The sequence below is a fragment of the Equus caballus genome, chromosome X (assembly GCF_041296265.1).
Source record: "Equus caballus isolate H_3958 breed thoroughbred chromosome X, TB-T2T, whole genome shotgun sequence".
Lineage (NCBI taxonomy): Eukaryota > Metazoa > Chordata > Mammalia > Perissodactyla > Equidae > Equus > Equus caballus.
Window position 1 is genome coordinate 11,478,321 of NC_091715.1, and position 15,739 is coordinate 11,494,059.

Genomic DNA, 15,739 nt, shown 5'->3' on the forward strand with positions numbered 1-15,739 from the left:
AAGTCAAAATTCAAATTTCTTTTACAACAGCTTGCAAGACATAAAGTATAATTTATAGTTCACATACACAATAGTTTATAGATGCATTCACTTGTCTCATGAGGCAACTAGTGCAGTGAAAAACAAGGCCTTATTTGGATCAGGAAACAAAAGCACAATTGAACTTGCTAGTCCATGAGTAAAAGAGAATGCATTCTAGAAAGAAAAGATAGAGTAATTCATCATCTGAATGATATTTCCTGTTTTACTAACAGACCAAGCAACACCTCAAATTGCCCTGAAAAAGATAGCACGCAAGGGAGGGGGTTAGGGGGAGTGCTGTTCAACCAGTAAATAATTTTCTGTTCATAAAACAAGACAAACTCAGAAAATTGTCAAAATGTCATTTTGGTCTTTATTTGGGACATGTAGCACGTTTTCATAAATTAGTTTTACATGTGCTACTTTTTGTAACAGCAAAAGAAATACAGTATCTTTTTCATAAATTCTTCATCACTGCAAGTTCACTTTCAAATAAATTTAAGTAGCAGGGTAGAACAATATGTTTCCACATATTGACCAGTGCAACACTGAGGGTTACGATTAAGGTATCCAGGAAGCCTGAAAATTAAGATTTACTAGAACAAGCAAATTTACTTCTATTTGTTAAAAAAGGAAAATAATTTAAATTTGTAAATTACATATTTTACATGCAAGAAGAACTTTAAATCCTATTTCCATCTGAAATAATGACAATTTAATAATTAAATGACAATTCTGAAAAAATGCTAAGAAACAAAAATATAGGAAAAAAACAGTAGTATTCCTTTAAAAGCTGTTGAATAATTGCTGAATAGAATAAATAAAACCAAATGTTAGTTTCTCACTTCATCATGAATATTGGCACTGTTTATTTCATATTTAAATAAGTCAGTTTCTATGCATAAAAATTCCAATAAGATTTAATGGTTTGGGTCAGTCCATTTTTCTTTAACAAAAGAACCCCTAACTTCTAGATTTTAAAAATTGCACTCTTGCATTTGTGTTTTAGTACAAAACACAAATATATTTCTTATATATCAGTGGCAACCATCAACAGCCATGTTAAGATACTTTTTAAAAAGAAGTTTTGTGAACGTTGTCATTAAAAATAAAATCCTGTACAGAATCACAATACTGCCAGAATCTATCTAGTGCACCCACAAGTGCCTCATTCTTTCGATTTCACAGTCCTTTATCACAAAAACTTATTCTAAGGAGTTCAAAGAATTAGTAAGACACACCATGTGGCTAAGTGGGGTTTAAAAACCCATGGCTCTGGGCAACAACAATTACAGTTAACAACATCCATCCACAGAGACTGTGTCCCTAAAATGTTCAGACTCAGGTGCTATAAATAAAACATTTCTGAGTTAAAGACTTTTGCACACTGACAATACTTATCAGACATTAGCTAGGCCACAGGGGAAGGGAAGTGACTTCTATCAAAGGTACAGGGTAGCAGCTGATTTTGAGATGGCACACCTCATACATCCTGCTCAGAAAACACGAAGGCATTTACAGAGGACTACACTATGCACTGAAAGACGTGGAGGGCTTCTCTGCACTATCATCAACAGTGATATCGGTCCCTAGTATTTCAAAAGCAAAATGTATTTTCATAAACACAACTGAAGATGAAGGCTCTACCTAGGAGAATGCATACAACAGGATCAAGGAAGTACTCGGAATACGCCGGCAACTTTTTCCTGGCATTAAAAGCATGAGCATTTTTGGCATGTTGGATATTTTACTATTTTATGTCAACTGTCACTACAATGAAGTGAACCATTTGAGTGATAAAGAGTGAATGTGCCCCTGGTCCTTAACGGTAGGAAGGATCTAGTTCAATGTTCTACACATAGCAGGTGCTTAAAACATACTGGTAACTGACGGACCACTTTACTCAAGGAACCTGCTGATTATATGTAACACTTACTGAGTATACCCAATAAATGTTTAAGAACATGACTTAAATGTCTAATAAATCTGTATGAACGTGACTTAAAATAGTTTACATAGTAGTTGTACTTTCCTAAAGAAAACTTGTAAACATCTGGTGAATGTCTAATTAATGGTAGAACATTTAAAACCAAATTTTAAATGTTTAAATTTTAAATGTTTCTGGCCAAAAAATGCCCAGAAAACGTTTGGCCCTTCAGCACCCAAAGCTCCCAAAATATAATGTTAAAACATCTCTGCTAGAGGGATTTCAGTAGTCTGAAAAATTTCATACCTGAGTGGCTTAAATGTTCTCTCCTAAATTTTAAATAAGTGCAAGGAGTTTCTACACTCAGGAATTGCATAAGTTTTTATCTTTCCTCAAAATAAAACATTGAATGCTATAGAGGTAGCATAACTTACTAAATTAACTCTTAAAAAAAGAAAAAAAAAGCAAAGTTATTTTTAATAGTCTTAATAGAACTATTACAAATGTTTAAAATCTTACAATCCAGGCTTTCTTCTACCTGGTTTTAGACATCTCATTACTGTTTCTCCCTTTTTTACTGTAAGGGTGTTGATAAGTCCAGGCACTCTTTGGCCCTGTGGCATCTATTGCAACATCGATGACAGAATCTGGAGTCATCCATCTCAGGAAAATGAGAAAGAGAAAGTTGAATACAGCCAACAAAGCGAAAATGTAGCCTGTTACTGGGCCACAGTGAGAGATGAGTCTGTCCAGTCGTTTGTCCATTGGTAACACAGCTTCTTCTGCCACGCGGTCATATACCTGGCAGGAGAGAGGCCAAGAATGAGCACTCTGACCCACAATAAATAATCTGCATGGACCAGAAATGTTACAGATGTAAACAGAAGAAACAAAAGTCACTTACATTTCATTGTTGTTGTTACAGTAATGATGTGATAAATTAATTACAGTAATTATTGCCATTTGATTCAACACTTATGGAGTCCTTATTCTGGACAAAATACTGGGCTAGACACCATGTAGTACAAAGACACATACGTCATGGCTCCTGTCCGCTAGGAGATCACCATCGATTTTAACCAACTATGAGAATTCCAAAGTTCTGAGAAGCTGGAGCTACTTTTTGGGTCACCCCTGTCGAGGCCATATTTAATTCAGCAGTGACTCTTTGAAGCAAGACTGGCCTTCTAAGATTCCTTGACTCAGCTGAGAAGCTCTCACCACTATCTGGCAGACAGCAACCACAATCAGAGTTACAACCTAGTATGCTTCTGGGTACAGAGGCTCTTCTTTCGTGCTGCTGAGGACAGATGGTGAGAATATACAGAAATATTTCATGGATTTCAAACAAAAAGAGAGGAAAGAGATGGGGAGAATTTTAGTAGATGGTACAGGTCAAACAATGGCAAACAAAACAGTTTATTGCTGAGAATGATACTAGGTGGCTTAACTCTGAAATATTAAAAAATAAACATCTTTTAAACATGCTGATTTTGAACACATAAAACAGGACAGCATTAATGTTTTTAATTGCATTTGAGCACTACTTGTGCTCATTCTCACGTATCAGACCTGTAAACCATCTCCTTTTGAACTCAAAGTTATGACACGCAGTGCAAGTTCTACAGGCCAATGGTCTTTGAAAGGTACAGGATGGTTTCATCTAGCTCTTCTACCCTGAGGACATTTGGAATACATTTTAATCAGGATTATGTTGAGAATTATGCCGACACTGGCAGTTTGTAACTGAATATGTATGTTTCCAGCATGAACTCTGATTTAATTTCTTGATCAATTTTCTAAATATTATAGTTAAACAAAGAAGGAGGAATTGAAAAGGATCAAAACGTCCTGTGTGAAACAGGTAGAATGAAAAGAGCAACTATAAGCTGACCTGTGTGGCCACCTTTACTTCTAGGTGAATTCATTTATGAGCTGAAGTGACAAAATAATAATTTACTACTAAGAAGAGAATAAGAGGGATGACAATCCATTATAGACAAGGTTTAACTTTTTCCTGAATGTATACTATAAATCACTTTAGTGTATAAAATAGAAAAAAATTCACATGTACTAAATATGCTTACTATTAAGCATAACTAAAAGAAAATTTGTAGTTTAAAAAAATCCTAAATTGGGGCTGGCCCCGTGGCCGAGTGGTTAAGTTCGCGCGCTCCACTGCAGGCGGCCCAGTGTTTCGTTGGTTCAAATCCTGGGCGCAGACATGGAACTGCTCATCAAACCACGCTGAGGCAGCATCCCACATGCCACAAGTAGAAGGACCCACAACGAAGAATATACAACTATGTACCAGGGGCTGGGGACAAAGAGGAAAAAATAAAATCTTTAAAAAAAAAATCCTAATTAGCTCTTTTAACATATGCCGATAAAGGGTCACCATAGGTCTCTGCCCCTGAACTTCCATGTACAGTAGCTCAGACTTCTGAGGCTTACACAATGTTGATCAAGAGGGTGAAGTCACAACTTACAGAGCTGTGGTTCTCAACCAGGGTAGAGAGTGGGGTCAGTATCACTGAAAAAGCCCATCCAACCAAATATTCCTGCCAACCATTCCCAAATGCCACCTCTGCTCCGAAAGGGTCATGTTAGAATCTGAGGAGTGTGGGGCCGGCCCCGTGGCCGAGTGGTTAAGTTCGCGCATTCCACTTTGGCAGCCCAGGGTTTCACCGGAAGGGATCCTGGGCGCAGATGTGGCACCGCTTGTCAAGCCATGCTGAGGCAGCATCCCACATGGCACAACTAGAAGGATCCACAACTAAAAATACACAACTATGTACTGGGGGGCTTTGGGGAGAAAAAGGAAAAATAAAATCTTAAAAAAAAAAGAACGTGGGCTGGGCAGGCAGGGGGACAGGAAGATGAAATGAAGAGATCCTGAAAAGGCTACGTGGGCGATTCTGACAGGCACTCCCAGCAGGTAATCAATGCTACATTTCAACTTCCAAAGGAAAACAAAGAAAGTAGTTATTTCCTATGAGTGGAGATACTGTAAAACTTCTACGTGAGAGTGTCTCAGAGATATTTCAGTCAAAACTGTTTGATTGTTAACTCAAGTATCAAATGGATATGACAATTTTTAGAGATAAGAGGTTGTTTTGCACTTATATTCACATATGGGTTCATCTTACATACAGGAATTTACAATTTAAACCCAAGAGGAAAGCCTTACAGTAAAGAGCTATTCTGCTTACTCAGCTCCATCTTGCTCTCTACTTCCGGCTAGAAACTTGCTGTTCCACTGAATACAATGACAATATAAAGCACTAGTCTAAACTACTAGCTGCCCCATGTTCCCAAGGGACTGTCTTTCTGATTCACAATTTCTATAGACTAAGAAGCAGAGTGTTTCCATCCAGCTTGTTATGTGGTGAGAAGAGGCATGAGGCAGACGAAGTAATGAGAGGTACTTAAAGGATGAAACCAGGTAGAATAAATGAAGTCCCTAACTCGAAATCAGGAAGCACTTCCCACAACTGTACTCTCCCATCTAAGGGTACTAATCTATTTCCTGTACTTGTCCTTTTGGAAATTCTCTTGCTGCTTTTTATTTGTGATCATATTTCCAACATTTGTCATGAGTATTTTAATTCTAACTTATGTTCTCAATGAGCCAAAAGATGCAAAAATCCTTTTCCTGCAGAAAACTGCAGTAGTTGGCAAGTGATGTAAGAGTTTTAGGAAGTAGCCTAAATTAAATATTTACAAGTTATAAAGTTGCTGTGATAGGCTACATAAAACCATATATTTTCTAATAGACCGATATGCTTTAGAATTATAAACAGATTCAAGAAAATGTCTAAGAGTGGATTTTAATATTAGTTTTGCCTCTAATTGTTGTGACTTCTAGAAAATTTCCAGTAACTTCCTTATGTCCAATTTAAGGAAAAGTCTAGACTGCATTACTGTTATTTTCAGATGTCAAACGCAATGATGTGACTAGAAACTTAGCCTAGCATATACCCAAAGTGATACAGTTCATTTCTTTTCATTTGGAAGAGACTTCATAAACTTAAGGAACAGAATAGAAATGGTAAACCGATATAAGACAAAGCAAATGTGTACATTAAACATCCAGGAAGAATTCACACACAATCTTCAAATGCCCTTTTCTTAGCATATGACATACTTTTTCAGTTCTCTCCGCAACATTCCTCCAGGTGTAGAAAGTCTTTACAATGTCATGGATATCTTCTGGAGCCAGCAATGCTCCTGACTTCACTTGGGAAATAGCTTTTTCCAATCCCTCACACAAAGATTTTACAGAAGGTTCACATAAAATAATAAGATTTTCTGGAAGTACTTCAGGAATTCCACCAACCCTGGTACTTACAACCTTAAAAAGAAAAAAAGAAGACATTATCCATCAAAATTCATATCTCAGGAAAATAAGCCAAATCAACTTAAAAAATTATTACAGAATGTGTCTGATTATTTCCCAAAATACAAGTACAGAAACCCGAACGATGTAAGCCCTCAAAGCTTTTTACCTGTAAACCACAACTGGCTGCTTCCACAATTGCCATGCAGAATGCTTCAGTAAGGGAAGTGTTAAGAAAAATATGTCCTTGAACTAAGACATTTCTAACATCCTTGTGTTCTAAGGCTCCCAAGAGACGCACTCTGATTGCAGAAATGAGAGAAGAAAGGGGGGAGTGAAAATCATGCTATAAAAGAAATATAATTTATAAGCCAAATGTGCTATTCATATTATACTTAAGATTCTTATTGGTTCTAATGTTTTCCACTTCAAAAGATTAATATCACCAAATTCTAATCTAAAAGAAACAGTCTTACAGCTATTTGGTTAAAACTCATATAGCTAGGGGCTGGCCCCGTGGCCGAGTGGTTAAGTTCGCGCGCTCTGCTGCAGGCGGCCCAGTGTTTCGTTGGTTCGAATCCTGGGCGCGGACATGGAGCTGCTCGTCAGACCACGCTGAGGCGGCGTCCCACATACCACAACTAGAAGAACCCACAACGAGAAATATACAACTGTGTACTGGGGGGCTTTGGGGAGAAAAAGGAAAAAAATAAAATCTTTAAAAAAAAAAAAAAAAAAAAAACTCATATAGCTAAACATATTTCTAGTTTTTGTCACACATATCAAATTTCCTCTTCTCCAAAATCAGTTTGCATTTAATGAAAATATTAATATACTTTGATGAGTAAATGTTAAACTATCATTTCTAAACAGAAAAATGCCCCTTTTAAATTGATGCTTCACACACACACACACACACACACCTCGCATGTAGTCTAAGTTCCTGACGAAGAGAAATGTTCGAATCTGTATGTGCAGAGGAATTTACATGACTTGGGCCATGCTATTTAAATCCCAACTGAGTACGGCTTGAAAATCTGCAAACATTTCCAGTCAAAGTGGTTATTTTTTTGGTGCTTTCTAGGGTGCCTCCAATCACTGCCCCCTAAAGTCAAACAATATTGAGCTAACGGAAAAAATAAAATTGTGAATTTTTTACCTAGGGTTCCCATTTTATAGGGATTTTTTTTAAAAGGCCTTGCTCTACATTTTCACATCAAGTACATGTAGAAGCAGCAGCCCACTTAAGACAGGCATGAAGCCAAAACCAAAGTTAGGTAATTGATGTTTTCTCACCCAAGACAATATGGAATCCATCAATACCTGTCATGAAGCTGGTATTTTTCTCGTACTTCCTCCAAAATGATTCTCTTTGGTCCCTCTCCTCCAATTATGAAATTTAAATCTGGATATTTCCGACAGAGTTCAGGTATTATACCACTAAGCAAATCGGTCCCTGAAAATATAAAATAAAGTTGAAGATTGGAGATATTAATATTTAAACAAAAAAATTCATCAGAACTATTGAGAATCCACTCATTTTGAAAAGTATTAGCTATGCCCTTGTTAAGTAAACAAATTCATTCTCATAAACCTTTCCTGGGAGGGTGGACTCGTTCACAAACTGCCAGCAGTCCCCCAAAGTGGCAGTTCTTGAAGAGATATACACTGACATCCATTGTTACCTTCCACACATCCAATATGTAGACTATTCTGTTTCATTTCAACATAATGTTCTTTAAGTTATTCACTTGTTTACGTATCGCCTACTTCTAAAAAAGGGTATCTGAGATACCTAACATTTGAGTTAAAGTCTTCCACAGAGCAGGACAGCAGAGCTGACCAGAGATCTAGGGCTCATCTCAGCCTTTTTACAAGCAAGTGCTTTGATCATGGGAAAGTTTCCTGATGGAGAAAGTGAAGAGACCTACGCACCTAAAGTCCAAGGTCTCTTCCAGCTCTAAGATTCTACCCGTCTATGATTCGACTTCATGCCACAGGAAAGGGCTAAGCACAAAGTGTAAGTGCTGCCTCCACTTTGTTCAGAATGCAGTTTGTACAGAGGATTTTGCAGTACACACTATGGTATCAGCAAAATTTAAAAGCATAGTCCATCCAAACCTGCTGTGGCCCACTTCCCCTGAATGAGAGCAAATGAAGGTAGCAGGACCTCAACTGCCAGATCATTATGGTCCACAGACAAAGGGATGCATCTTGGTTCCTTTTTTCTTTTTTTAAATGAAACACTTTTCTCATACTATGTAAATATAACCTCAGATAATATAAAGTAAAAGTAAATGTAAAATAACCCAGTTAAAGTTTATTAATTTAAGAAATGCTGGGGCCGGCTCCGTGGCCAAGTGGTTAAGTTCACATGCTCCGCTGCGGCGGCCCAGGGTTCGGATCCTGGGCGCGGACATGGCACCGCTCATCAGGCCACGTTGAGGCGGCATCCCCCATCCCACAGCTAGAAGAACGTGCAACTAGGATGTGCAACTGTGTGCAGGGGGGGTTTGGGGAGATAAAGCAGAAAAAAAAAAGAAAAAAAAAGATTGGCAACAGCTAGCCCAGGTGCCAATCTTTAAAAAAAAAAAAGAAAAGAAATGCATACACACACACAAACAAGAACTGTACTTCTACCCATCTTCCTAAATATAGGCAGATCAATTATAAAAAAGATGGTGGGGGAAATAATATACATAGGGTCATTTTTATTAAATAATCTAAAGTAGGATTTATTAAGTAAACTATTATTTTCAAAATATGATTAGCAAAAATATGTTCACACGTGGCTTTTCTGAATTATGAAAGCTTCTCATTAAAATCTTAGCTATCATTGTTTCAAGTCTATTACCAAATCTATCATTTGGATTTCTAGATAAACCAGAACGTGGCCTAATGACTTCTGACATTTAGCCTATAATCCTTTCCGTTCATTTCCTTTCTTTCCCCTCTCCTTCTCACTCTCTCCTTTAATACAAAGGTTAAGAACCCATTCTTCAAATGAAAAAAACAACACATATAGAGTAATAATCATAATTGCTGACAATAGCTAACATTTACCGAGTGCTATGTCAGGCAAGGTACTTTAAATGCATTATGTCATTTAATCCTGACAACTATCTTATAAGAAATGGAACTGATTAATACTATCAATGATCTATATTCTAAAAATAAAGGGCTTTTTCCCCCCACAATAAAAAATGTTCCAGGGCCTCTAAGAAGAGTCTAACACAACAGAACATACAAAAAGACTTTCAATTGCCATATTACACAAAATGGACAAGGAAAATTCCTGACTTGAACTGCTTTTAAAGCTCAGTCTAACAATATTTTAAAGACTCTCTGAATCTATACCCAGGATAATGGCGGCTGGGCTGGGGGTGGAAGGAACGGGAGACCTTAACTCAAGAAGAGCTGAACTTGTGTTTGTCATCTGTTACTTACTGTGTAACCTGGGCGAGTTACTTACCCTCTCTGAGACTCAGTTTCTTTGTCTGTTACATGCAGATAACATCTACCCTACAGTTGTTGGGAAGGTGAAGTGAGGTACTGTACCATGCACAGGCTTTATCAACTGCAGAACATAAATGTAATTATTACCACCACAGCAAGAAGCGGGGTGTGCCTGCCCCAGCACAGGAGCACTGCGAAACCCTGACTGAGAGGAAAATCGGCTCGAGAGAAGAGGGAGGAAGCCAGCCAGGAAACCTGGGCAATAAGAATTTGATTTATCCTCTCTCCCACTTAATACATTCCCAAGGGCCTTTGATACTGGTCCAAACGAATGCCTCCCAATGAAATTAATTTGTTAATAATTAATGGACCATTAGTACTACTGACTTTTGGGCTACAGATGTGGCCGTTCCTTCTCAGAATGTTACTTTTTGCATGGTGCCTGGCATACAGAAAGGGATCAATAAATATTTGTTCAGTTATTTAACTGAGAAAAGGAAAGGCTGTACCTTCACTGTTGGTGGTTAGCTCAGCTGGTTAAAATACCATAGTTAGTAAAGGTAACAGGCTTAATCTTTGTACAAATAGTTAATTTTGCTCTGATCCTCCACCATACATGCATCATATTCTTTCTTAGCTAGCTATTTCACAAAGGTAAAATATTTGATTAAAAAACAGATTAGGCGCATTTTCTAAGTTACGGCAAACAATCACCAATATCACAAAAGGGATTCAGAATACAGAAGGCTGATCCATTCACATCTTCTTGATTAAAGAATAAAAGCACGTCACTGCCTTCACCCCAGAAAACGTAGTTCAGAGGCAGCAATCTCCGCTTAAGTGGCTTGCCGGATCAACCAAAGCTCCCCATTCCAAACATAAACCATACTGACCAAGGCCCCCATCTGGATTTTAGGCCACTCCCTACTACACTGGTACACTTCTAATCCCACCACTGAGCTCCATGCTTACCAAGAATCTGCTGCATTTGTCCACAAATCTGTTTGATGCCAGCCGTACTTGTTATTGTATTGGATAATTTAATTAAACAGCACATCAACTGACAAAATGAGTTTCTATGAAACTAAGCTGAACAGTTTGGAAAATTCAATAAAGGGAAGTCACAGAAAAAAAGCTCTTGTCAGATTAGAGGGTATCCTAAACCACTGTATAAGATCAAAAACAAATTAAAGATCCGGACGCACATTACTTCATACGCCTTTAGTTTCTCATCCCGCTTAAAAGAAATCCAAATTAGCAACTGTAAGTTATGCTTTTTGAAGGTGACTGTGTAAGAAAGATGATGCAGCTCAAATCAGTGGACCAGTACTCTTAAGCCTGCAGGTCCACAAACTATTGGCAATTCAGTGCATGGTAATAATATTTTGAGTTAAATTCATATATTTAAGGAGGCGTATATATTATCTTTTAAATGATTTCCTACTTCAGGTGACAATTTTGATTACTGGACAGGTTTTCAAATCCCACCCAGTAGACCACTTATGCTTTGAATACCCAGACTGTTTCAGACTTTTAGTAAACGAGGCTCTACAAATTCTACCGTGGTGTCTGTTACGTGCTGCAGAGGCACTAGAACAAAAATCCTCCTTGATAACGGCAGACACTTATCAAGTACAAACTGGACTAAGGAACTCATAGGAATCATCACAGAACCCTCACAATATTCCACTGTTGCCCAAATTACACAAATGAAAATACTGAGACTCAGAGATGTTAAGTAGCCTGTCCCGGATTACACAAAGGGATAGAGCCAGGATCAGCCTCCGGGCCGTCTAATCCCCCTTCCTTCATCACTTACCTGCCAATGTTATTAACGTCTTATCTATGGTTAAATGAAACAAGCAAGCTACAAAACAGTAACATGGAGAACAAGCTCAGTGATTTTGAGTATATGCATAAAAAAGACAGGAAAGCCATAAATCAAAATATTCGTTAGGGTTATCCCTGAATAGCACAGTTACAGCCGATTTTAGTCTTCACCTTTGGGCTTTTCTTAGTTTTCAAAATATCTGGAATGAAAAGACATTACTTTTGCAATCAGAAAGAAAGGGCTATGTGGGGGGCTCAGCACTGTACTTCTTACTACATGTACAGGGCTGTTTTAACTTTTAAGAAGACCTGATGCATTAAACAGCATCAAGTTTTTATTTTTATTTTTAACTACTATTAAGACATCAAAGGTTGGGGAGGCAACATTTACCACTGTTCCAAAAACTTCTTTTTGGGAGTATAAAACAATGTCAGACCTTTCTTTGCTATTTAATGCAGAAGTAATTATAAAACCATGAAACAAAATGAAAAGCCAAACAATCATTACATACAAGTATTCAACAGCTTTCTACAAGAAAAGTCTGAGCAGTGCAATTGTAGCTATCATTTCATTACCTTTTCTGTAAACAAGTCTGCTGACAACAACAATAGTTATTACACTATCATGCCTTCTAAATGGGTCTGGAGTGAAGTCAGTAGGATCTACCGCATTAGGAATGACGGACACTATTTCAGGATTCAGTGCTGCTCTTAGCACAGTGTTTTCCTTACTAGTATAAGAGACACAAATTATGTGGTTTGTGTCACAAAGAGACACAGTTAGAAGCTTGTTTGTAAGCACCGAGCTGACATCAGCAAATCCAAAAAGGGAATGGTCCGTGAAGACTGTCTGGAGCCCCATTGTCTTGGCGTGGAAGAGGGCATCATGGGCCATGGCAGAAAAAGAACTATGTGAATGGATTATCGTGACTCTCTCCCGAACAAATATGTACCTGAGCAATGGCAGACTGTGAAAGAGGGTCGTGGCTGTAGATTGGTTGTACATGACTTTCAGAGGCAAGTAATAGACTTTGAGGCCATTAGTGAGGTAACGGATGCCTTTTCGATTTCCATAAGCATGGGTGACAATTATGACTTTGTGCCCTCTTTCAATCAGGCACTGAGAGAGCTGGTAAATGTGGCTTTCCACACCTCCCATATTTGGGTAGAAAAAGTCCGACACCATGCATATATTATGGGTATGGGTTCTATATGTGGAATGACTTCCAGGGCTAACACGGGAGAGCGCAGCTGAGAGAGGCTGGCCAGGCCCATCTCCTCTATAGGCCATGCTGAGATGGTTTAGGCATTAGTCCTTAGAGCAACCCAGTTATGTGTCGTCTAGTACCTGAAAAAGAGAGTAAAACGGGATCTCAGCTCAGAGACAAAATACATTCCATAGTCCAAGTCCAGATACAAATACTGTTCTAATGTTAATGTAAATTTGCTAGCTTTTCCCCTAGAAATAAAACAAAGTATGTAATGAATTTACTCATTTGACATTTACTTTCTTAGCATTTACTGTGCCACACAACAAAACTAGATTCCACAACGTCCTTAGATCTTAATTTTGCTTTAAAAATACTGCTACACACACTTTTAAAAAATAAGCTTGTTACACCACAGTATGTAATAATTTGCCATGCTAACAAACCAGTTCATCCCAATAATTAAATATATGGCTCTTTACAGAAAAAGTCTGCCAACCCCACTGTAGAGCTTAGCCACAGATTCAATGCATCTCATAAAGTTCTGCCAGTATTAATTTTGTGGTTACCCTAAAATATACCTGGAGCTAGAACTGTCTTTTTGAGAGCAGTTTTGTCAAGTGTCACCTGTAGCACATGCTGCAGACATCCACATTTTCTCCCTCCTTATTCAAGGAAGGAGATGATCAAACTGTTCCCTTCATTTTCTTAACCTTGCCTTCAGTTATGTAGGCCTTTCCTCCATGAGTGTCCCCCCTTTCAGTTTGGAGCTTGAAGACAAAGACTAAAGAAGAGATGGGCTGGATGTGGGGCCATTTTCCACATCTAAGGTAGGAAATGTTTCTCTCAGGGGTCCCCTAGCTCCTTATCAGCAAAAATGCCCACTCAATATTCAGTACTATTACAGATTCTTAGACTTTTAAAGCTAAAGAGAGTCTTGGAAAGCTAATCAGTCTTCCTCAGCTTTACAAATGAGATTTCCTCGCCCCTAGAAACTTGCCTTACAATGGGAAGCCATCCTAAAGGTCTGAGTTTCTGATCTCACCTGCAAACTCAGAAAAGGCAAATTAACTGCATATGCAAAGTCTTAACTATCGATTCTCTCCAACAAACTCATCTATATTTTAAATATATTCTCAGAAATACTCAATAAGTGTTCGTTGACCTGAATTTACTAATTAAGATTCAATATCACCAAAAATTGAGATTCTCCAAGTTTCGACTTTTAAGTGCCTTCACTAACATTTTCTCACCCAGGTTTCCAGTTCCATTCAACTTAAAAACACGAATGATAACCAAACAGTGAGTAAAGAACCAAACGAAATCATTTAAAGTTTTGTCATTAACCTGCAATGTTCTGTGAGGAGTCCACCTACTTCCATCAGGTTATCACGCCCAACATCTTTAGGGAGTAAAAGCTCAACAAACAGCACAATCACAGACTCTTGGATTTTAAAGCTGAAGAGAGGCTTGGAAATCTACTAAACACCTCTCTTATTTTGCAAATGAGAAGCCAGGCAAGTTGAGCGATTTGTCCAAGGTCCCCAGACAGCCACTTAAGCGGCAAACGCCAGATGGCCATAAAATTCTCGACAATCGCCAGCGAGTCCCTGGGCAGTCACAGCAGCAGAGGCTCCAGAGAAGCCTTAGGGAGACCCGGCGGGGGCGAGGGGTCAAGAAGACGGTGCTTTCATCCACCTCCTGGACACTGCCCCGCCTTCACTCACTGAGAGGTCGCTGGGGAGCGCCAGGGCCAAGGAAGGGGCGACCCCGCTCAGACAGCGAACCTGCCGGAGTCTGGCGGCATCTCGCCGGGCCCAAAGCGAGAAAAATAGCCCGAGAGCCAACAGGAGCCCGAGACCGGGGTCCCAGAGCCTCCGCCCCGCCCGCCTCAGTTCTGCGGAACCGGCTCCAGCACAGCCGCCCCAGCGAACCCTCAGCCCCACTCGACTCTGGAGACCTTCGACCTCGACTTCCGAGCCTCAAGCGTGGGAGGCTTCGCCCCCTCCACCGCCAGCCCCGCTCCCATGGGAGCAGCCCAGTCCCATCCGGAAGCGGTCGAGAGTGCCCGCGCAGGGAGGTCAGACGCGCACTTACCGGCAAGTTCCATGGCCGCCAGTGTCCGGACCTCCCGCGGCTGCAACCATAGTCCCACCCCGCTGCCCAGAAACACCAATCCGAGGCGTCCGCGCCCGAGCGCCGCGCCCCCAAGGCAGCCAATCACAAAGAGGCGCTTGTGTCACGTGCAGGGAGCGTCGCTCAGTCCCCACCCTTCCAGCGCGGGCGGTAACGTCAGTGTGCGCATGCACGTGTTTCCATGATGTTCCCCAAGAGTTGTTTTCCCTGTATTGGAAGCGGTAATCATAGGTTTAACCTTTTATGTGAATTCCTAATGTCGCGAATCTCAAAATTGGCCCTGGTCTCTTGTTACATAAGCAGCCCTCTAGAACCCTTCTGCAGGGTAAGGCCAGAATTCCCAGCGTGCCTCGCAGCGACCCTGTAGCGCTGCTGGGAGTTGTAGTCTGGTGGCCTTTGGAGGCGAATCCGAACTTAGAAAACTCACTCCCAGGATGCACCGCACTTCTGAACCGGGAGCCTGAGGACTGTCAGGTGGTTTCGCGCCTTGGTTGCCTGGTTACAGCGTCTCTTCTGGAAGCCTGGTCTCTCTGGCTTTTGATTGGGTAGGAAGGCTACAGAAAGCCGGGGTCATAGTGGCGTTTTGTTTGTGATTATCTGTGCCACAACAGAACCGTGCTGGTTCTTAAACTCTGGTAGGATTGCCTGATGCAGCAAATAAAAATACACAAAATAAAAAGTGAAATCAAATCAAATTTTTTAAAAAATTGAATTTCAGGTAAACAAATAATTTATATATATATATATATATATATATATATGTCCCAAATATTGGAGACGTTACTAAAAAAATATTCGTCGTTTACCTTAAATTCAAATTTA

General features: G+C 39.6%; 1 protein-coding gene across 3 annotated transcripts; it reads right to left on the bottom strand.

Moving 5' to 3' along the window:
- Positions 1–371: 371 nt before the first annotated feature.
- On the bottom strand, positions 372–15,432 carry PIGA (phosphatidylinositol glycan anchor biosynthesis class A). 3 transcript variants are annotated; one of them, XM_001489837.6, is made up of 6 exons: positions 14,879–15,432; positions 12,150–12,921; positions 7,611–7,743; positions 6,457–6,589; positions 6,096–6,302; positions 372–2,749 (listed from the first exon to the last, which is right to left on the bottom strand). In XM_001489837.6, exons 2-6 carry the CDS (start codon positions 12,862–12,864, stop codon positions 2,483–2,485), a joined length of 1,455 nt encoding a protein of 484 aa, XP_001489887.1. In that variant the 5' UTR covers positions 12,865–12,921; positions 14,879–15,432; the 3' UTR covers positions 372–2,482. The 3 variants fall into 3 exon arrangements, with proteins under 3 accessions (XP_001489887.1, XP_023489035.1, XP_070113048.1); XM_023633267.2 differs by having other exon boundaries at positions 14,129–14,882; XM_070256947.1 differs by lacking the exon at positions 12,150–12,921 and having other exon boundaries at positions 14,879–14,971.
- Between the last annotated feature and the right edge of the window lie 307 nt (positions 15,433–15,739).